The sequence below is a fragment of the Carassius gibelio genome, chromosome B25, assembly GCF_023724105.1.
Source record: "Carassius gibelio isolate Cgi1373 ecotype wild population from Czech Republic chromosome B25, carGib1.2-hapl.c, whole genome shotgun sequence".
NCBI classification, from domain to species: domain Eukaryota; kingdom Metazoa; phylum Chordata; class Actinopteri; order Cypriniformes; family Cyprinidae; genus Carassius; species Carassius gibelio.
The window spans coordinates 23,943,115-23,966,053 of NC_068420.1; the positions used below are offsets into that span (position 1 = coordinate 23,943,115).

Here is a 22,939-nt window from a genome sequence, read left to right on the forward strand (position 1 = left end):
CTAATCTGTTAATTAAGCCTATATATAAAGTCTTAATATATAGTATTTCACAATACTTCATAGTATTCTAATTAAATAATTTTTTGGAATCTTAGATCTCTCAGAACCTGGCACATTGTAATTCTGAGACTCCAGGAAAGTGGCAGTTCTGTAAAATGTTGGCGCTGGAGACTAAATGCTCCCTGATAGTTTCACACCTAATTCACTTAACACACACACAAACACACACACACACACACACACACACACACACATTACCCACAGTGACAGAGGGACAGAGTGACATCAGATGTATGATAGTTTTTTAATTTTCTATCATCCATATAATGTTGTATAGTCATGGAACTATGCATATTTCCTCAGAATGACTTGTCTTCTATGTGTACATTTTTTTGAAGTGTTTAGAAGCTGCACTTTAAAAAAATAAAAGACATTTACTGGTTACTTTTTTACTGTTATTTCAAAAAATCACCACGCAAAATCATTCAAGCTATCCAAAATTCATTCACACCTGTTCTGTAAGATAAATTCTTTAAACAGTGGTAAAAGAGGATGTGGTGCTGAACCTTCAAGAGTCACTCAAAACGTATCTGTCCATAAAGCTTATAAAGAATTATTCTTAATATACAGTTCACAATACTTCAGCTTGTTATTCTAATTAAGTGAGGGTCATTTTATCAGTAAAATACATAAAATACATATTATTTTTCTTTGAAAGATTTCTATAAATGATTTAAATCATACTTGTTTTACAATAATTATTTAAAAGTAATCCTATAGCTCCATCTGGTGGTCATTATTGGAACTAAGAATTGCAAGCTTGATTTATAAGTTATGATAGTTTTAATTTTATGCTGGCTCTTGAAAATGATAAAGCTATGAAACTTACTGTGCTTCCTTCAAAAGATGACTTCTACGTATATAAAAAATTATGAAGAGTTGGAATGAAAATTTTTAAAGATATAGTAAAATAACGATTGTATTTTTTTATGTTACTTTAATAAATCGCTATGGCCACACCATTTAAGCTATCCTAAACCCATTCGCAATTTAACATCTTCAGTATATTAGCTTCATGTTAAAAAGTTTGCTGTGAACTTGTGTCTTCTTGGAGGAGTATGAATTCATTTACAGGCTGATTTTATCATAAATCCACAATAAAATTTCTGAGTTCTGTATCAATCTGTGTTGTTGTTTGTTTTTTTTTTGTTTTTTTTATTTTTCATAGGAAGATAACTGACCCTTTACTCTCCTTTTTAATAAATGTGCTTATAACCCAAGAACAAGCTTTTTATAGCTGTATTTATAAACTGCTTACTACTGACTATTAATATTGGGACAAGGCTTTATAAAGCATGAACTGAATATTTACTGTTTGAGTTTGAAATTATTATTTGCAGCACAAATAAGGTTTTTTAGGATTTTTAAAAATCCCTAAAACTGTCAGAAAAGGATAAGGCCTATTTCTATGTGAGTGGCTACATTTATTTGTTTTTATAACTATAATGCATAAACTATGAAATTATACAAAATGTATAAAAATGTACAACAGTTATTCTTTTCCAATGTTTTTTATTTATTTATTTATTTAAATTTTTTTTATTTTATTTACATTTCAAAACATTTGCCTACTGCAATCATTCTAAACAGCTTGAATAAAACCTGTCAATATTTATTATAGACCACTGTAACTGTGTATAATCTAACAAACAAGTTTATTATGAAAATAAAAGTGTACACCAGATAAATTGGACGATAAAGAAATTGCTAACAATAGTATAATAGAGCATGTTTTAGGTTTTTAGGCGTTTAGATGCAGAAATGGACAAATCAAATGTAAAATAAAATGTAATTGATTTAATTAAATATAGATTAATTCTTGTTAGAGCAAAATAATAAATAAATAAATAAATAAATAAATAAATAAATAAATAAATAAATAAATACGTACACACATTAAAAAAAGCAGCCAAGATGAATGAGTTTCATTTTTTATATGGATCAAAATTGAAGACAGAAGCAGCTGGTATATGCGGTCACTTAATATTAAAATCCAGTAGATCCATTTCAGATTTATTTCTCAACAGTTTATGTTCACGTGGCTGTTTTCGTTTATATTAGCCAAGCTATTATGTATTTTGAAATAATCTTGTCCGTGATGTGTTCGTTCTTACGACGAAAGGCAGAATCCTGCAGCTCGAGAGATATATGTTATTCTGCCAGTCGCGCTTTCAAATAGTCTTGCACACTTAAACGGGTCACAAACACCTGCATTTAGCTCTTGTAGTGTTACAATGGGTTTATTGTGTGCATTTGTGGTAATATTTTATTTAAAAAAGCTCTTAAACAAGAATAAATTCGTTTGTTTTGAGCTCGACACTGTACGCGCTGATCGGAGGCGGTGGTTTCAGATAGGCAGCCGCAAATAATTCATTTTCACACAAACAGTTCAAAAACATCTGAATTTAGCTCTTGGTGTGTTCTAATTGGTTGATTGTGTGATATCGCTGTAATAATTTATTTTTAAAAGCTTTAAAACAGGAATAAATTCGTTTTTTCTGAGCTCTTTACTCCAGACGCTCGTGATCACAGCGGTGATTCATCTCTCCTATTTCTCACGTATCTCTGGCCAGAAATTATTTATCCATGAGCCCTGAACCGGTAATAATCAGATATGTTGGTTTAGCTTGTCAGTGTGAATTAAATCTTAGTATTTATTTGTATTTTTAACCGATTTAAAAGTGAAAGTAAAAGTCCGGGAATTGAACCTGTAGGGGCGCTATTTCTCTCAGACAATGGAAGTCTGAAGCACATATACTCAAACAGAGGGACAGAGTGAGATGAGATGTCTGACAGTTTTTTAATTTTCTGCTATCCATACAGTGTTGTAAAGTCGTGAAACTATCCATATTTACTCAGAATGACTTTTTTTCTGTACGAAAAAAGGTTTTGAAGTGTTTGGAATTTAAAAATGCAGGAAAATTAATAATTCCATTTTTACTGTCATTTAAAAAAATCACCACGACAAAACCGTTTAAGCTATCCAATATCCATTGGCAATTTAAGTTGTTTAAAATGTTTTGGCATCATGTAGACAAAGTTTGGTGTGTATAGTGTTACTCTCCTCTGAGCAGTATGCATTAATTCACAGCTAAATGTAAAAAAAAATCCACATTCAAATCAAAATAGCTGACTTCCTGTTGATCGTAGCTGATGACTGTGAATTAGAAAGTTGTCCGTCTTGATAAGAAAAATTTTTGTACCGAGTTTGGTGTCTGTAGCTAAAACTAACCCCACCACTTTTGACAAAAGGTGGCGCTATAGAGTGCCTCTTCCACGCCCTCTTATGAACTTTTGCCAGTGTCTAGTTATCATAAATACTGATATGTGTTCTGAGTTTGATGAAATTCTAAGCATGTTATATGCCTCAAAATCACCTGAGAAGTATTCCAGTTTAACATGTTGCCACGGCAACAATATTTTTAGATATCAATATCCCCCCAGCAGATTTATATCGGCTGTGTTTTAACATTATTCTGATGAAGTTTGAAGCAAATCGAGTAAAAATAAGATGCTGAATTCAAATCATTTTGAAAATGACACACTTCCTGCTGCCAGTTGGTGGCGCTATAACTTTGACTCCTAATAGTCACATATATGCGATCGACATCATACAACGAATAATCTGATGCAGTTTGATTAAAATCAGGAAATGTATGTGGATGGTATTAGACACTTCCTGTTTCTCATTTCTCGCCATAATTTCAACACCTCGCCACGAGCAAACCGTTCGAGATATCAAAAATCCCCTGGCAATTTTTCATCCCCAATGTCTTGAGATCATGTTGACAGAATTTGGTGGCAATCGGCAAAAAAACCTATGACAAGTATTTCAAATTCCAGAGCATGCGCTTTTTACATAACTCTAAATAGCTGACTTCCTGTTGGGCGGAGCCGAATGACATGCAGTACGAAAGTTGTTCAGCACGATGAGATCTATATGTGTACTGAGTTTCATATTAATACGAGCAAGTATGTGTGAGCTATACATCAACATTTATGACTGTGTTCCAGGGGGCGCCATAGAGCCCCTGTGCCACGCCCGGGTCCCAGCCTCTGCAGGCTCCTAAAGGCCACAGATTCCAAAGTGTGCGCAAATTTTCAAGAGTTTTTGAGTATGTTAAGGACCCCAAAAGCCCCCACAACTTTGACGAAAAATATGAATACTAAACCCTAAATATCCAACTTCCTGTTGGGCGGAGCCTATGACATGCAGTACAAAAGTTGTTTGGTTTGATGAGATCTACATGTGTACCGAGTTTCGTGTGTCTACGTGCAAGTATGTATGATATATGGCCCTCAGTATTCCAGGGGGCGCTGTAGAGCCCCTGTGCCACGCCCGTGTATCAGTCTCTGCCCGGCCCTAATGGCCGCAGGTTCCAATGTGTGTGCCAATTTTCAAGACTTTTTAAGCATGTTAAGGGCCCCAAAAGCCCCCGAAACCTTGAAGAAAAATAATAATAATAACAAATAATCCTAAGGAAAACAATAGGGCTCTCGCCCTCCAGGCTTGAGCCCTAATAATAATAATAAAAAATAATCCTAAGGAAAACAATAGGCCTCTCACCCTTTGGGCTTGAGCCCTAATTATTCAACATCCTTGCTCACCATCCCTATCCACCAAATCCACCTCACCTAACAATTTACTTTTGACTGTGAAGGATGTTGTGGTGTCTAACTGATAGTGGATGCGAGTATCATCTATGTGCTTGTGTTAATGGACTTACAACATCCACCTCATATTATATGCACGGAATCATGCTTTAGTTCAGTTCATAAAGCACAATAAAACAACAATGGTTGACCATGATGCTGAATATTGCTTAAAATAAATCAAGTACATGACATGACAAAACCACAAGCAGTGGTTTAAAAAACTGTTTTTACTTTTTGTTGTTATATAAGAAATGTTTTAATCTAGCCTGTAGATAGTATGTGTAATGTAAAAGAACAAATATACATTTTGCTTAAACTTATTAATTACACCTACAATTTAAAACATGTTTAAAAGATTAAACGCATTGTTTGTCACTAAAGCAAGGCAAGCTGTCTATTGTTTTTTATTATTTTTTTTAATGACCTGATGACCAGCGTTGTTTCTTTAGATCATTTATGCACCCATAAATGCCAGTGACCCGGCCGTTCAGCAGAACAGCGATGTGGCAAGGGGACGTAATGTCTCTGTTCCCTCCCTCAGGGAACAAGGGTTACATATGTAACCAAGATGTAACAAGGTGAAAGGGTTCAGTCGGTCAGGTTCGACGTTACGAATGGGGTCCCTTACAAAACGCCACATGGCTGTCTTCCAGCGACCCGTGTGAGTGATAGCACCCTGTCGTGAGGCCAGCACATGCTGCGGAGAGAATTACTGTGGACATACACACGTCGGATTACCCAGAAAGGGGAATCACGACACATGGAGGCACCTAGTCCCACACATGGCTGACGAAGGGGCATGTACGCAAGTGTTGGACATTAACAGTGCTGGAGGAACCCAGGGTTCTGACTGAGGAACTCATCTGAGGGGAATAGCGCACTGCTCGGATTGACAACGAACAGGTCCTTACTGGCCTGAAGGGGCGAGTACCCGGGAGGGTCCTAAGGCACTGAGTTCTGTCCACGTAGGTGCAGAGCGCACGTACTGGACAGAGCAGCGCCAGGGCCTGGACGTGGGTGCAAGAGGGTGCCCCGTCTCTGAGAAAGAAGGTCCTTCCTCAGAGGAATTGGCCAGGGAGGGGCTATCGTGAGGAGTAGGTGAAGCAGGTCCGGCCGGGCCAAAAAGGCACAACCATGAGGACCTGCTCCTCATCCTCCCAGATCTTGCACAACGTCTGTGCAAGAAGGCTCACTGGGGGAAATGCATACTCACACAGGCCCAGCGGCCAGCTGTGTGCCAGGGCGTCCGAGTGCCCTCGGTCAGGGAGTAAAACAACTGGCAGTGGGAATTTTCTGGAGAGGGAAACAGGTCTACCTGAGCATCTCCAAAGTGTTCCCGAATCAGCTGAACCGACTGGGGGTGAAGTCTCCATTCCCCAGGGCGAGACTGCTGCCATTAGAGCTCGTCGGCTGCACAATTTAGCTTGCCCGGAATGTGAATGGCACGAAGTGACCTCAGATGCTTGTGACTCCACAAGAGGAGATGGTGAGCGAGTTGCGACATGCGGCGGGAGCGTAGACCACACTGACGGTTGATGTACGCTACGGTCGCAGTGTTGTCCGTACGGACCAAAACGTGCTTGTCCTTCAGCAGGGCCCTGAAGCGTTGCAGAGCAAGCCATACTGCTAGCAACTCAAGGAAATTTAACATGCCACTGAAGTCGGGGTCATGTCCAGGAGCCCGACACAGCATGCCCGTTGCACATCACACCCCAGCCCATGGCAGAGGCATCTGTTGACACAACATGTCTGCACCGGTTCTAGGGGTACACTGGGCCATAGAAATGAGGGGTCCAGCCACTGGGTGAAGTTTCAGCGGCAGGCCGGAGTGATGGTCGCCAACTGTCATTAGTGGGCTCTTGGGACCCGGAGGTAGAAGAAGCAGCTCTTTAAGTGTAGGTTTTGGTACCACCGGCCGCAGGGCCAGTGGCGGAACAAAAAGAAAATGAGAACAAAGGATTCTCCCCCGGCCCTCCTCCGGGGAAAGGAGGGGTCCTGCTATCATCTCCTGACGAGCTGACATCTCCAACTCCGGGTCGCCTGTCTCAGGAGGGTTGCGCCACACTTCTGCGGCCATTTCCTCACTACGGCCGGGGTGAAGGCTGTTGCTGTGGCCGAGCGGGAGTGGAGGAGGCCGCAGGGGGGCACCTTCGCCCACAAGCAGGCTGAGGCGACTGCACCGGCGGCGGGGTGGAGGCAGCAAGTGGGCCGCCGGGACAGGATATGTCTGATGGCCTCAGACTGCTTCTGGGAGGCAGAGAACTGCTGGGCAAAGCTTTCTACTGTGTCGTCGAAGAGGCCATCCTGAGAGACCGGGGGGGTTGAGGAGCTGAGCCAGATCAGACTCCCTCATGTCTGCCAGGTTCAGCCATAGGTGGCGCTCCTAGACCACCAAAGTGGACATCACCTGACCCAAGGAGCCTGCCTGTGACCTTCGTTGCCCGAGAGCGAGGTCGGTAGCAGTGCGCGCCTCCTGCAAAACCCCTGGGTCAGCACTGCCCTTGTGCAGCTGCCGGAGCAGATTGGCCTGATAGACCTGAAGTGAGGCTATGGCATGCAGGGCAGAAGCGGCATGGCCCACAGCTCTGTAAGCCTTGGCCACAAGCGTGGATAAGAACTTACAGGCCTTGGAGGGCAGCTTGGGACCACCACGCCAAGTGGAGGCGCTCTGTGGACAAAGTTGCATCACAACAGAACGCTCCACCGGGGGAATCCCAGCATACCCCTTGGCCGCCCCGCCATCGAGGGCAGTGAAGGCGGAGGAAGTACCAGAATGGTTTTGGGCAGTTAAAGGTGCCTTCCATGAACTGGTTACTTCCTGGTGCACTTCCGGGAATAAAGGAACCAGAGGGGGTGCTGGCGATCCACATAAGTGAAAGAAATTTGCTCTTTCAGCAGTGTTGAAGCGCTCAGGGGAACGCGGGAGCTGTTGCAGGAAACCCAGACGAACCGCTGAATTGTGCCGTCACACCAACACCAGTGACTTTTGCTTGTAATACTCTGGTGAAAGCAGCAAGCGATGTGCTCAGCTCCGAAGCGAAAGCTTCAATGTGAATTGCTCGTGCTGCTCCTTATATACCTGCTCTGCGGGGTGGAGCTCACAATGCAAATCCAGCAGACCAAGGTACTTTGTGTACCATTGACTCATTTTGTACCACTCGAAGGTGATTGGGCTCTCGGGCGAGATCCCATTCGCAACGTCGAACGTGACCGACTGAAAGGGATCATAATTTCTACATCAGGAAACTTTTTAAATGCATGACTGAACTTTACTCATTCGACAGAACTACTATTTTATAATTATTTACTCAGGCCTATAACACCTTGTGAAAATGATCTTACCTAGAACAGAAAACATACACTTTGACTATTTGAATATTTTGTAGTCATCATGTAATGTCAAAGGGAGGGTGAAATGCTCGTTTTCACTCAATATCCTGTTAAACTTGAGTACCTATAGAGTAGTACTGCATCCTTCATAACTCCAAAAAGTCTTTAGTTTTATTATATTCATAAGAGAAAGATAGTCTGTACCGATTTTTCCCGGAAAAACAAGCTTACAAAGCTTTTGGGAAACTCAGCCCATCTTGTTTTCCCCGTGTCCAGACTGCGGCAGTCGCACAGTTCCACAATATCGGTGAGTAATTATACAAATAAGATTTAATATACTGTTACTACAGTTGAGAAATATGTAATGTTATATAATGATTTTGACAAAGTTAACTGTTTAATGGGTGTGTTTTGTCACATGTACATACACTCGTGCATCTTTAATTGGGCATGACATGTTAGAGTGATCAAAGAAGCAAGGATCAATAAAAAATGAAGAGCTTAAAATTTTAAAAACACCATTACCCGCGAAACAGAACTGAAATCGTTAATCACACAATGGCTTTTTGCACCAGAAGCATGCACGAGACCATGGCTGTAGCCAGCTATGAGGTCACCGAGGTCCGGACCTCTGTAAATTTTTCATGTTCGAAAATAAAAATTGTTTTCTGTCGGCATGTATAATTCAGAATGTTTATCATCCGTGGTAGGAAAATCGCTTCCGAAGTGAACGAGTCTTCACAGTGCTGTGAGCGAGAGAACAAGACGCAGCCTCCCTCCAAAAACATCTACATTCCTGTCTCTTTTCAAGAGATAGAGTATATAATTAGATGTATTTATAGGGGTTATTATAGCACAATTCTATAATAAGGGGGTTATCCATCTGTACAATAATATGACAGACCCATACCAGACATTACAAGCCAATTCCAAAGCAACACATACATGTTTGAGGTAAGGTTCTTTAATATAATTACTATTAATAAAACCATTAATAAAAAGTGTGCTGTTTATATTTATCAGAATCAGAATCAGAATCAGAAAGAGCTTTATTGCCAAGTATGCTTATGCATACAAGGAATTTGTTTTAGTGACATAAGCTTCCAGTACACAGAGACAACAACACACAGAAAAAAAAAAAAAAAGAGAGAGATTTACAAATTGACAAATAAATAAGTGTATAAACAATTGTACTATAAATGATAATGGAATAGGATTGAGTGAGATGCAGGAATGTTCTAGGATGGAGGGTTAACAAATAAATATAAGGATATTGCACGTTTATAAGCATAAGTAGAGAACATTTAACTGTTCATGAGGTAGATTGCCTGGGGGAAGAAACTGTTCTTGTGCCTTGCTGTTCTGGTGTTTGCGGCTCTGATGCGCCGGCCAGATGGCAAAAGTTCAAAGATGGGGTGACTTGGATGTGAGGGATCCAGAGTGATTTTCTGAGCCCTTTTCCTCACTCTGGATGTATACAGTTCTTGAAGGGTGGGCAGGGGAGCACCAATAATCCTTTCAGCAGTCCGAACAGTTCTCTATAGTCTTCTGATGTCTGATTTTGTTGCTGAACCAAACCAGACAGTTATTGAAGTACAGAGGACAGACTCAATGACGGCCGAGTAGAACTGTTTCAGCAGCTCCTGTGGCAGGTTAAACTTCCTCAGCTGGCGAAGGAAATACAACCGTTGCTGGGCCTTTTTAACAATGGAGTCAATGTGATTGTCCCACTTCAGGTCCTGAGAGATGGTGGTTCCCAGGAATCTGAATGACTCCACTGCAGTCACAGTGCTGTTCATGATGGTGAGTGGGGAAAGTGCAGGTGGGTTTCTCCTAAAGTCCACGATCATCTCCACTGTTTTGAGCTTGTTCAGCTCCAGGTTGTTAAGACTGCACCAGACAGCCAGCTGCTCAACCTCTTGTCTGTAAGCAGACTCATCACCGTCCTGGATGAGGCCGATGACTGTAGTGTCGTCTGCAAACTTTAGGAGCTTGACAGAGGGGTCTTTAGAGGTGCAGTCGTTGGTGTAAAGGGAGAAGAGCAGAGGGGAGAGAACACATCCCTGAGGAGCGCCAGTGTTGGTGGAGCAGCTGTTTGATGTGAATTTCCCCAGTCTCACTAACTGTTGCCTATCTGTCAGAAAGCTGGTGATCCACCGACAGATAGAGCTAGGAACAGAGAGCTGGGTCAGTTTGGTCTGAAGGGCTGTTGGGATGATGGTGTTGAATGCCGGACTAAAGTCCACAAAAAATCACATAAGTCCCTGTTTTGTCCAGATGTTGCAGGATGAAGTGCAATCCCATGTTGATTGCATCATCCACGGACCTGTTTGCTCGGTAAGCAAACTGGAGGGGGTCCAGTAAGGGTCCAGTGATGTCCTTCAGATAAGCCAGAACCAGTTTTTCAAACGACTTCATGACGACAGACGTTAGAGCCACAGGTCTGTAGTCGTTAAGTTCTGCTATCTTGGGTTTCTTTGGGATGGGGATGATGGTGGAGCGTTTGAAGCAGGAAGGCACTTCACACAACTCCAGGGATCTGTTGAAGATCTGTGAAAAGATGGGGGCCAGCTGGAAAGCTTTCAGGTTTCATTATGAAATATCTTAATTTGTGTTTCACTCTAAAAGAGTGCAAGAGTTGCGACGCTCTCTCTCTGATCCAGTGAATGTCTGTGCTCTCAGTGCTCTGCTATACGGGAGCGTGCGCTCTTCCGGCAGACGTGCCCTTAGGACCCATATAAGGAAATTCCGCTCCATCTAACGTCACACAAATCCATACTCGAAAATTTTTTTCCGAAATTTGTGACAAACCGGAAGGAGTATTTTTGGAACAGAAATAGTCCTTCAAATGTACAACTTAATTTTTTAAACTTTGTCCATGTTTAGCATGGGAATCCAACTCTTTAACAGTGTAAAAAACTCAGTATGCATGAAATAGCATTTCACCACCCCTTTAAATGGTTTACAAAAAAAATTAAAGCACCAGCAGCTGTGATTTTCAAAATGAAAGAAATGTACAAGCTAAGGATATTTCAACTATTATCATCATTTCCCTTTGACCCTGATAAACTGGTAATGAATTTTCTATGCAAGTGACATGATATACAGTTGTCATACCATTTGTGTAAATAACCGTCCTAAAACATTTATGACTATTTTTGCATTCCAACAGACCATGTCAAGGATGTTTCACATCTAAGAATCACAATGTTTTGTAAATTACATTTTTCTTACACCCCAAGATTTAGCCATATCAAGATTTTGGACGGCCTTTCACAATTTGTTTGTTGGACTAAGTTTTTAGGTGATCTTTGTGTGGTGTCATCATAATGGTTTCATTTTTAACATCACAATTAGTATTATATTGTCATGTGTGATTGTAAAAGGTTTTGTGTGTGAGTGTCTGTTTTTTTGTTTTTTCTTTTGTAAAAAGTTCTGCTGTAATGTTGGCGAGCTCGTTGTGTTCTCTGCTTTACTGAGTTCATATATGTCAGTATTCCTTGAATTTGCTCAATTAAATTCATTATTCAACACACTTTTTGGTAACGTGTGTGTGTGTGTGTGTGTGTGTGTGTGTGTGTGTGTGTGTGTGTGTGAATACTGAATGTGGCACAAGGATCTTTGAAAATATTTTATCTTGAAATATCCATGTAGCTCTCGGAATCCAGCCTGCTTCTTTTGAAATATAAAATTAACACATTTTGCATGAGCTCAGACCCATCATTTCAGAGGTGGATGTAGAACAGTCAGTAGCCACACTGTTGGTGTATAGGTATCAACATATAACATACAGATCAAGCAAACATTGACCCTGTCAAGGTGTCAATACACTCACTTTTGCTCAGCCATTTTTTTCCAGGAAGAACCCAAACACCTCCTGACTGGAAGTGAGTTAACATGTCAGGAAGGAACTCCACAGAACCCCCCACAGCTCTGGTTAGAGATACAACCATCATATATCCAGTAATAAATACATCAAAAGTCAAATCTGACATCTGTTTGATCTTTTGATTTACACACACCTCTGTCATGTCAATCAAGGGTGACAGGACCCAGTGACATGGCAGTCACTGTGACAGACAGGTCATATAGCCATAAATCAATCCAAATCTGACCGTGTATACATTTGACATGTGACAACCTGTCAGTCAACGATGACTGGACCCCACATAAATCAAGCTGTAAATCAGGGTCAAAAATCATCAATCTGACACAAAGTATACGATAACACTACTAACACCAGAATGCACAGTTATCTCATATAAATTCAGTTTTTTAATCATATTTGCAAATTTATTTGAAGAATAAAATAACCCAGGGGTAAGTTATCATAATTTGAAGATTAGAATCATCTCAGATGTAAAAAGCGATGTATGAAGAATGGAAATCTTGTGAGACACAGGGCCCATGACCAACGCAGAACATTGATACAGTAATAATAGTGTTTTTACTTCCAAGGCTGGGAGATTGCATGCGAGTAAAACAATTCAGAATAATGATGCTTATCCAGCTAAGCTAGTTGATATTTAATAGAAAAAAATGGCATCATGATTAATGTAATCGAACACTGAGCATTTCACAGTCATGTTGATGAGAAAGACATTCTCAGATATATCTAAAATATATCATTACTCTGAATACACAAAAACTGCAGTGTAAGTAACTTACTTAAACAGTCCCCACCAGACCAGCCTGGGCGACACTCTGCACAGTACTGCCCTTTTATAAAGAAATCATCTCTTGGGCCCCATGTGCCATTGTTACAGCGCTTGCAGTTCTCAAATATGCTGCAGCCTGAAGAGGAAAAAGAAAAACAACTAGAATTAGAAAGAGCCATTAAATATTGAGACTTTGTTCTGAAACACTAGTGTAGAAGATGTAAATCGCTTTGGTGTTTTCCATGTTTTCTGCCATTTTCTGTAGTTAAACCAGCCATCTCCATTAGACAAATAATGTCAACAACGTGCAAGTAAAACTAAAAGTAATAATCTGAAAAGTTACTTGAGTAAGAGTAAAAAAGTAAAAAACAAAAAACTACTCAAGTAGTTAGTTACTGTCACAGTGTCTGGTTTGTGTATCCCTGGGTGTCCACTAGAGGTCTCACTTTCCCATATCATCACCCCACTTCAGGAACTGCATTTCACACAGCCTTTATCTGGACTCATCACTGTTAATTGTACACAGTTGTTCCCACTCACATTGTCTGCACCTGTATATATGTACCCGGATTGTTTCTGTCATTGTCACGGAGTACTCGGTTAATGTCACCCGGTATTTTGTGTTCCCTGGTTTTTGTTTGTGTTTCTTGTTTTGGACTGCTTACCTGGATTTTGACCTTTGCCTGGCTGATTTATGATTCTGGATTACCCCAATAAAAACTGCTATTGGATATACCTTATTGTGTGCGTTCCGTGACAGTTACTACAGTAGGTTGACAACCTAAATGGGTATTACCGCCGCAAGGTTAAGTGTAATTCAGTCGCGTGTTAAAATCATTTGCTGAACTACCGCCAGGTGGCACAAAGGGACAGATTGTGAAGTTAATGTAATTGTAAAATGAGATAACAGGAGGAAGTAAAACAACAATAAAGTTATGATACAACATTGTAACATCTTTAAAAAAAATGTTTACAGTGAGTTAATTTTAAAACGTAGGATAATCCTAGGCTACAGTCTACTCATTCAAAATTAAAAGAAGACCTTTACACAAAGGATTATATGCATTCTTCTGCCCTCGGTTGAGTGTGTGGCTACTCAGCCTATGCAGCGAGCCAAACATTCAGTAAGAGAAGGTGTGGCTCCAGGAATGACAGGACACAGTTTTCTTCTTAGTGCCTTTACTGAAGACCTCTCTTTTCTGATTTTGTAAAACTGTAAACATACAAGTAAATTTTAATAAAAATAAATTATTTAACAAACCAAGACACATTGCTTTGGATTTAAATGCTGGAAGTGATCAGAATTCAATAAGAATCACAAGATTACATTTTTAAATAATTCAGTTTGTGTCAATTTGCCACCATGTGGTTGCAGAATATACTGCAGTCAATTGCAGTTTCAGTGCACAGATTAACAGGCAGTTCAAAATACTGTTCGACATATTTATAGTCCCAAAATTTATTTACTGCTACTGTCGAAGAGTGTTATAACTTTCTTTCTTTTTTCACTATTCTGTAAAAGTATAACAGGTCTTTCTTCTTTAGTTAGATTTAGTAGAACATGAACTCAGCAAGCCTTGATCAAAGCTACACAGGAAAACAAAAACTACTTGCTGTATGTACAACCTGACGACCTGAGTTGTGTAAAAAACAGAGCTGACATTGACTTATAAGAAACTGTGCAACCACATTAGTGCTGCAACGACGCGTCGACGTCATCGATTACGTTGACTACGAAAATACGTCGGCGTGCGTGAAATGCGTCGATGCGTCACAGTGTTTATAATTCGCGTAATGGCGGCTTCTGCTCCTGGGAATGGAGAAAGTTGCATTCTTTCACAAAAACAGAGACCACTGTTAACAAAAGTATGAGAATACTTTAAACAGAGGCCAAATAAAATGGTCCTTCGTTCCATTTGCAAAACCGATATGGTGCACGACGGCAGAACAACTGCGATGCACGAGCACCTCAGAAGAAAACATTCTGGCACTCTCCGGTGTTACGGTTTAACTGGTTACTGTGTTATCCTGGTTCAGGTCTCCGCTGCAGATGTGATGGAACGACCGCAGCAGATTCGGCAATTCTAAAAGCCCAAACTGTTGTGATATTATTAAGTGTCTAATAAACGCAGACTTGCTCATTGCATGATTCTGATATTCTTGTAAAGATTAAAAGTAATTGGTATGATCACCTGTAGCGGCTGAAGTAATTAGGATAAATAAAAAAATTAAGTAAGTCTGTGTTGGTGCGGGTTTCGAACATGAGTTAAAAGACGGCACACCGCAAACAACAGTCACAAACCACCGAGCTACCGATCTACACTTGAACTAGCTCCAGATCTCTGGATTCAAGACAGGACTCTCGGCAGCACATTGTGCAGCTGTTTAATCAAGGAAATGTGATCGTGTTAACTTGTACCCTGTGTTTACCTATTATGAGAATAAACCATAGCAGAACCCTGACTACATTTTATGGTTTCTGATGCTAAAGAACATTTCATGACATCTCAGACAACTGTAAATTTGTGGCTACTGTGGTTTAATTAGAAGCGCTATCGTAAACTCATATTTACCATAATAAAATAATTGTCTTTGCCTCTTTATTTTTGTATACAATAAAAACTTCAACCACATTTAAGTATTTTTGAGGAAAAAATGAATAAAGGTTGACATATTATTTTAGAATTGTACTTATATTTTTTTAATTTATCCAAAGAATTAGCTAATCAAAAAAGAACATTAGATTAATAATTAATTTAAAAATAAATAAAAATAATCATTAGATTAGTCGAGTAATCGAAAAAATAATCGTTAGATTAGTCAACAAAAAAAATAATCGTTAGTTGCAGCTCTAAACCACATACTAAACAGAAGCTAGCAACATTAGCTTGACTTAGATCACAAACAACTTCTTGCTTGTAAGAGTTAAAATAACTTCTTAAGTAACAGAACATTTAGAAAAAACTAAACTGGCCATTAATTACTTACAGATTATGGCTAGGAGTGCTCCGATCACGATCGGCTGATCGTTAATGCGCATCTCGTCAGTAAAGCTGGTTCTCTAATCAGCGGTAAATTCCAGCAGGTGCCTGATTTCACATAGAGCAGCTGTTACTACACTGAGCCATTGTTAACTGAGAAGATGCGCAAATAAACGCTGAAAATGAACGTGGATTTGCGCATCTTCTCAGCTAACAATGCTAACCTCTAGAACTAGCTTTACAGACGCGATGCGCATAACGATCGGCCAATAGTGATCGGAGCAACCCTAATTATGGCATGTCAAAGCTTCCCAAAGATATAAGGGGTCTGAGAGGAGTATAGCATGTGAACACCTCCGGACATTTTCTCACACTGCGTGTAACAAACTGTTTGTCCGCTGCCTCAACACATCACCAACAGAGCACAGTCATTGTGCATGCAAAATATAATCGAAGATGAACTCCCAAAAACAGTAAGGGATATACTGACCCCAAGTGGGAAAATAAAGAAATGCTTTAGTGATATAATACAATACTACTGTACATAAAGGGACAGAATATTCCCCGCCTGACATCTAGCATATTAATACAGATAAAATACCTGATTCTTAGTACTGTCCGTAGACACCAATAACACAACCTCACATATAGGTCTTGTGTAGCAACTGAGTTCACCCTTGCAGAAAATCTTCACCTCTAGTTTCCTTACAAGTCCATCCTCGCTCTGGAAGATTTTGGTGATGAAACCAAGTGGCCAGTTGTTCCTATGTTCAAGTGCCTCCTTTAGCAGAACAACATCTCCTGTTTGTAGATTTGGTTTTACTGTTTTTCATTTGCGGTGGTTCTGAAGTGCTGGGATGTATTCCCTTTGCCATCGGCTCCAGAAAACATTGGCGAGGTATTGCACGTGCCTCCAATGCGCTCTGAAAAGATCACTGCTTTCATAATTTTTTTAATCTTTTTGTTAAAGATGTAACCCAGCACTACTTTGGAGTCTGTGTAGAAGCTCACCTGTTCGACTACAATGTCTAGCTCCTCCAGGACTCAGCCACCCAACAGCCAGGACTGCTGTGCAAAGTTCAAGTCTGGGTATAGTGATGTCTGGTTTGGGGGAAAGCCGTGCTTTGCAGAGAAGGAAACCCACTTCACTGTGCCCGTCTCTATCTGTGAGTTTGAGGTAAGCAACAGTGCCCACTGCCTTAGTGGAGGCATCACAAAAAACATGGATCTCCTTAGTTAGAGCTGCAGATAGTGGTATTGAGGTGTACATTCTGGGAATTTCAGATTGTTGTAGATATTTGAGGGAGTCTTTCCATTGTTGCCACTGTTGTAATTTGTCTTTGGGCAATTTGGTGTCCCATTCACAAATGTCAGTGGAAATGTCTCTAAGTATGTCCCTGCCTTCTACAATGACTGGGACAGCAAAGCCAAGCGAGTCGAACACATTATTAATGACTGACAGCACTCCCTGTTTAGTGAAGGGCTTTTGATTGACTGTTACCTGAAACTTGAACAGGTCTGTGGACAGGTCCCAGCCCAAGCCTAAGCTGCGCTCCATGGGTGGGGTAGTCTGCCCGAGGTCAAGACCCTGCATGTCCGTTGCAAGGTCCTCACTTGGAAAAGCATTTGTTATGATTGGACAGTTGGATGAGACTTTGTGCAGGCGTATGTTACATTGAGCCAGCATCTTCTGAGCTCTAAAGAGAATGTCAATGGCCTCATCTGTGGAAGAGAATAATTTCAGTCCATCATCTACATAAAAGTGACATTCAATGAACTCTCTTGCATCACTGCTGGATTCCCTTTCTCCCTCTATCGCTGACCGTTTCAGTCCATAGATGGCCACGGATGGGGAGGGGCAGTTCCCAAGTACGTGTATCCTCATCCTGAATTCCTGCACTTCTCCATCCAGATCATGGTTTTTGAAGCACAAGAAATAAAGGTAGTCGCGGTGATCCTCTCAAACTAGAAAGTTGTGAAACATTTGCTCCACGTCTGCCATGACTTCGTATGTGTCAGACCTGAGACGCATCAGAACTGCCACAAGAGTGTTATTGAGATCTGGCCCTTTTAGAAGCATGTCATTGAGAGAAACATTGCTGCATTGAGCACTCGAATCGAAGACTACCCTAATTTTCCCTAGCTTTTGATGGTGGTAAACTCCAAAACTAGGGAGATACCAGCTTTCTTGGTCTGAAGTAAGAGCAGGAGCTGGTTCTGCCTTGCCTTTACTAAAGATTTTGTCCAAAAACTCAACATAATGCTCCCTCATTTCAGGTTTCCTTTTTAGCGTTTTGCAAAGCGACATTAAACGACTGTCTGGGAGCGCGGAATGGGAGTGGAGCTACCCAATTATTTGCATCATCTTTTGCAAAGTCTTTGTGCATAATGTCCAACAACAAAGCATATTCTGCTGAAAGTGCCACTTTGTCATCATCTGCTGTTTGCTGGAAAATTCGTCTGTCCAATTCAACTGGTGTCTTATCAAGTGTATGACAGCTTTCTGTGTATTTGTCTTTGATATAAATTTTGTTCTCACAGGCGCTGAGGAAGGTGTGGTTGCCGTTTGTTGAAAATGTTTGTCTTAAAAGAGTTCACTGTGGGTTTGTGAGAGGCAGACATCACCTATAACTACCCATCCCAGATCAAGGCGTTGAGCATGAGGTGCACTGTTTGGACCATTCACCTGACTGCTGACATTGTGAGCTTGGATGATTTCCCTGACCAAGAGGAGAAGGATTTCTGCTGATGGGTTCAGAGGAGGAATCTCCGAAGCGATTGCCTGTAGATGATGGTGAACCAACACAGCCTCAGAGGTGGAAATCTTGTCCCTTTTATCTGGAATCTGATCACATTCTGTTAGTATCATCTAACATGGCACACATGCTCCTTTTCTCTTCAGGGGATGTGCAGGGATACACATTGACTAAGCAAATCTTAGAGCAGGATTTACCTTTGAGGCTTTGGCCACACACTTCTGTGCAACCGATTGTAGTAACAGGGCTTGGGAATCGGACTCCCCGCTGTGGTTCTGAGGCAGAGGGTTAGAGTCTTTAGGTATCCACGGAGGAGGACCAGCATGCATGGCGGACACGTGCACATTACTATTACATTCTGAGCATTGAATAATGGCTTTACAGTATTTAGCTCTGTGATTTATGGAGGAACAACGCTTATAACAAATAGCGTGTTCTTTGAGAATACCTTTTCTTTCATCCAGTATTTTTGATCTAAATCCCCCGCATTTAGCGAGTGAATGGGGCTTGTGGTGAATAGGACATTGTTGTCCGGATTGAAAATGGATGTTTGAGTTGTGGCGTTTGTTTGACTGATATCTGTTTTGTTCACCGTAACAGGAACTCTGTATCTGGTTGGTTTTACCAGTGTCTTGTCAACTTTTGGAGCTACTATGTTTGATCTTTGTAACATAAAGTCAAAGTCTGTTTTCATTTCAGCATAGTCATTTACAAAGTGAACAAAATATGAGAAAGGTGGGTAAACTGCACCATTGTCTCTTTTGTATTTTGTTCCTTGTTTCACCCATGACTCCTGGAGTCCATAAGGTAGCTTTTCAACTTTTGGGTTTATCCCCCTTGGGGTGTCAAGTAAGCTTAGGCCTGGCAGATAACTTTTCACTTTGTGCATACTCTAGCAGAAAATCTGCAAGCTCCTGCAGCAGGTGAGCGTCTTTATTGGATATCTTAGGAAAAGTCTGTAAGCGTTGGAAGAGTGATGCTTTGACTAACTCTGGAGTGCCATAACTCTTGTCTAGACACTGCCACAAATGTTGGAGGCCTGCTTGTGGGTTGTTCATATGGACCGCCCTGATCCTCAGAGCGTATTGATAAAGGTATTGAAGTGACTCCCCACTGAGCCACTTGGTCAACAGGTCAAGCTATTCGCTGGGCTTGAGGTTGAGCCTTCTATGGTGTTGCAGAAGATGGACTTCCAGGACAAGTAGGATTCAGGACAGTTGTCGAAAACCTTGAGTCCCACTGCCAGCAGATCACAACGTGCTAGCTAGGTTGCTAGATCTGATAGTTCAGTCTGTGGAGTCACTGAAGTTCTAGGCTGGGGTGAAAAGTCAATTTTTATGTGTGTAGGAGGGGGCTTTTAGCTGTTCCCTGTCTACAAAATTAGTGAGATGTTCACCTGGAGAGGAAGCGACTGGTGTTTGGCTCTGTTGTAGATGGTGAGAGTCATTATTACTGATCATTTGTCTTGTGTCAGGCTTTTCTTCTTCTTTCACTTGCAAACCGAAGTTGGTGAAGTGAGCATTCACATAGTCTCAAGCACGTCTAATGGAAGTAGGTGTCTTAGGGGAAATCTTCTGCCCTCGGTTGAGTGTGTGGCTACTCAGCCTATGCAGCGAGCTAAACATTCAGTAAGAGAGTGGTGTGGCTCCAGGAATGACAGGACAGTTTTCTTCTTACTGCCTTTACTGAAGACCTCTCTTTTCTGATTTTGTAAAACTGTAAACATACAAGTAAATTTTAATAAAAATAAATTATTTAACAAACCAAGACACATTGCTGTGGATTTAAATGTGGGAAGTGATCAGGATTCAATATATAAGAATCACAAGATTACATTTTTAAATAATGTGGTTGCAAAATATACTTCAGTAAATTGCAGTTTCAGTGCACAGATTAACAGGCAGTTCAAAATACTGTTCGATGTATTTACTGCTACTGTCGAAGAGTGTTATAACTTTCTTTTTTCACTATTCTGTAAAAGTATAACAGGTCTTTCTTCTTTAGTTAGATTTAGTAGAACATGAACTCAGCAAGCCTTGATCAAAGCTACACAGGAAAACAAAAGCTACTTGTTTACTTTGACAAGCTGTATGTACAACCTGACGACCTGAGTTGTGTAAAAAAACAGAGCTGACATTGACTTATAAGAAACTGCGCAACCACATACTAAACAGAAGCTAGCAACATTACCTTGACTTAGATCACAAACAACTTCTTGCTTGTAAGAGTTAAAATAACTTCTTAAGTAACAGAACATTTAGAAAAACAAAATTGGCCATTAATTACTTACAGATTATTATATGTCAAAGCTTCCCAAAGATATAAGGGGTCTGAGAGGATTATAGCATGTCAACACCTCCGGACATTTTCTCACACTGCGTGTAACAAACTTTTTGCCCGCTGCCTCAACACATCACCAACAGAGCACACTCATAGTGCATGCAAAATATAATCGAAGAAGAACTCCCCAAAACAGTAAAGGTGATACTGACCCCTAGTGGGAAAATGAAGAAATGCACTAGCGAACTAATACAATACTACTGAACATAGAGGGACAGGGACAGCATGCTATTGTTATTAAAAAGTAAATAAATCTAAGGTATATATATATATATATATATATATATATATATATATATATATATATATATATATATATATATATATATATATATATATATATATTAGATTAGATTAGATTAGATTCAACTTTATTGTCATTATGCAGAGTCCCAATACAGAGCTAATGAAATTCAGTTAGCATCAAACCAGAAGTGCAAGAAAATTTTTAGTGTTTTATATACACAAAAGTGCAGAGTAAGTGAAGCTATGATTTACAGAATGTACAGTGGAGTTGCTATATACAGTATTGAGCAGAGTATATACAGAATGTAAATAGGAATGCAGTGTATGGATTGTATGTACATTATGAACAGAGCAATGTGGGATTATATATATACATTATGAAAAGCAGCAAAGTGAGCACAGTGGTAATAAATACAGTTGGATGAGTGTGCAAAAGTATTGTTAAACAATTTATTCTATGCAAAATAACAGAAGTGCAATGATATTTTTATAGAAATAGTTTACTGTGCTTTGTACAGTAACAACTTTAGACATTTTACAGTGTGATAGCTAGAACAGTGTGCAGACCAAGTGCAGGTTAGATTGGTGGCGTGGAGTTCAGAAGTGTGACAACCTCGGGGAAGAAGCTCTTTCTGAGCCTTTTTTTAAACGTCTACACCCATCTTCAGTGTAATTTAATCCTCAAAAAATCATTACAATATGTTAATTTACTATCAGTGATGTTTTCTTTGGCTTTCTATTGATGAAATAATCCCAAACAAACTGTCACAGGTTCTAAAGAATATTAAGCAGCAAAATATATATATATATTAGGAAGATTCCTGACGGATCATGACTCTGAAAACAGCTGATGAAAATTCTGATTCTGAATTAAATTATATTTTAAAGTATATTAATTATGTATTATATATGTATAAATAACCTCTGACACGGAGAAGAGTGAAAACATGACCGCTAAATTACCGAACATCTGAATATAACAAACCAAATGTACTCATGGATCTTCTTCTGTCTGTTCTGCAAAATGTAAATAAATGTATATTTCTGCATGCGTTAATATTGTGGAAATATCAATGTTAATTGTGTCTAGGAAAGGTATTCCTCCTGGAACAGAGCTAACACAGTTTTGGTGGATATTAATTTTATACTCCGTCACAGCTTATTTAATGTAAAAATTAAGAATTAATAGTTACACGTACAACAAACCTTGTAAAGTCATAGTGGTATTGTGTACTGTAATCGAAAGTAGCCTATCTATACCTGTTGAACAATAGACAGCACTCACAGTGTTCATCTAATAAAGAACTTCATCGCTAGCAAACAATAGCCTTTGCACATTTGCTTTCAATTGAATGTAGATCCAAAGCCACATATCCAATGCTCTTGATGTTCTTAAACTTTCTTTTACAACTCTGAGTGAACTACTTCAGATGGCTCAGCGCGTGGCAGGGAACTAAACAAATCATTCAAACAGATTCATGAACCAATTCACTGGTTTGCCAACTGGTTTCATCAAGCCTTTGAATAGAAATGACTCAAAATAATGAATCATTCATGAATGGGCATCCTTTTGCCAAGACTAAAGTAGAGGGTGCATTTGGAATAAACGGAAGCATTTATAACTTGTATTGCATAAAGATAAAGTAACGAGAGGAGCGTGGCCAACAGTAACGAAGTAAAAGTACAGTTTTCGTCTCCAAAAATGTACATAAGTAAGAGTAAAAGTACCCATCTTTAAATATACTCCAAAAGTATTATTTACCCAAAAAATGTACTCAAGTAAATGTAATGAAGTAAATGTAACTCGCTACTTCCCACCTCTGTGTGTGTTCCACAGTTATTGTCAAGTGTTCATAAGATGGATGGCATGAGGGAAGAAACTGTTCCTGTGTCTGGCTGTCCTGGTGCTCAG

General features: G+C 40.0%; 1 protein-coding gene across 3 annotated transcripts in view; it reads right to left on the reverse strand.

The window, feature by feature from the left end:
* The window catches only part of pamr1b (peptidase domain containing associated with muscle regeneration 1b), a 295,871-nt gene that overhangs the window by 62,776 nt on the left and 210,156 nt on the right, over nucleotides 1-22,939 (reverse strand). For all 3 annotated transcript variants that reach the window (XM_052597023.1, XM_052597024.1, XM_052597025.1), the window contains exon 3: nucleotides 12,715-12,840. In XM_052597023.1, coding sequence (XP_052452983.1) covers nucleotides 12,715-12,840 — 126 coding nt within the window. The remainder of the gene's footprint in view (nucleotides 1-12,714; nucleotides 12,841-22,939) is intronic.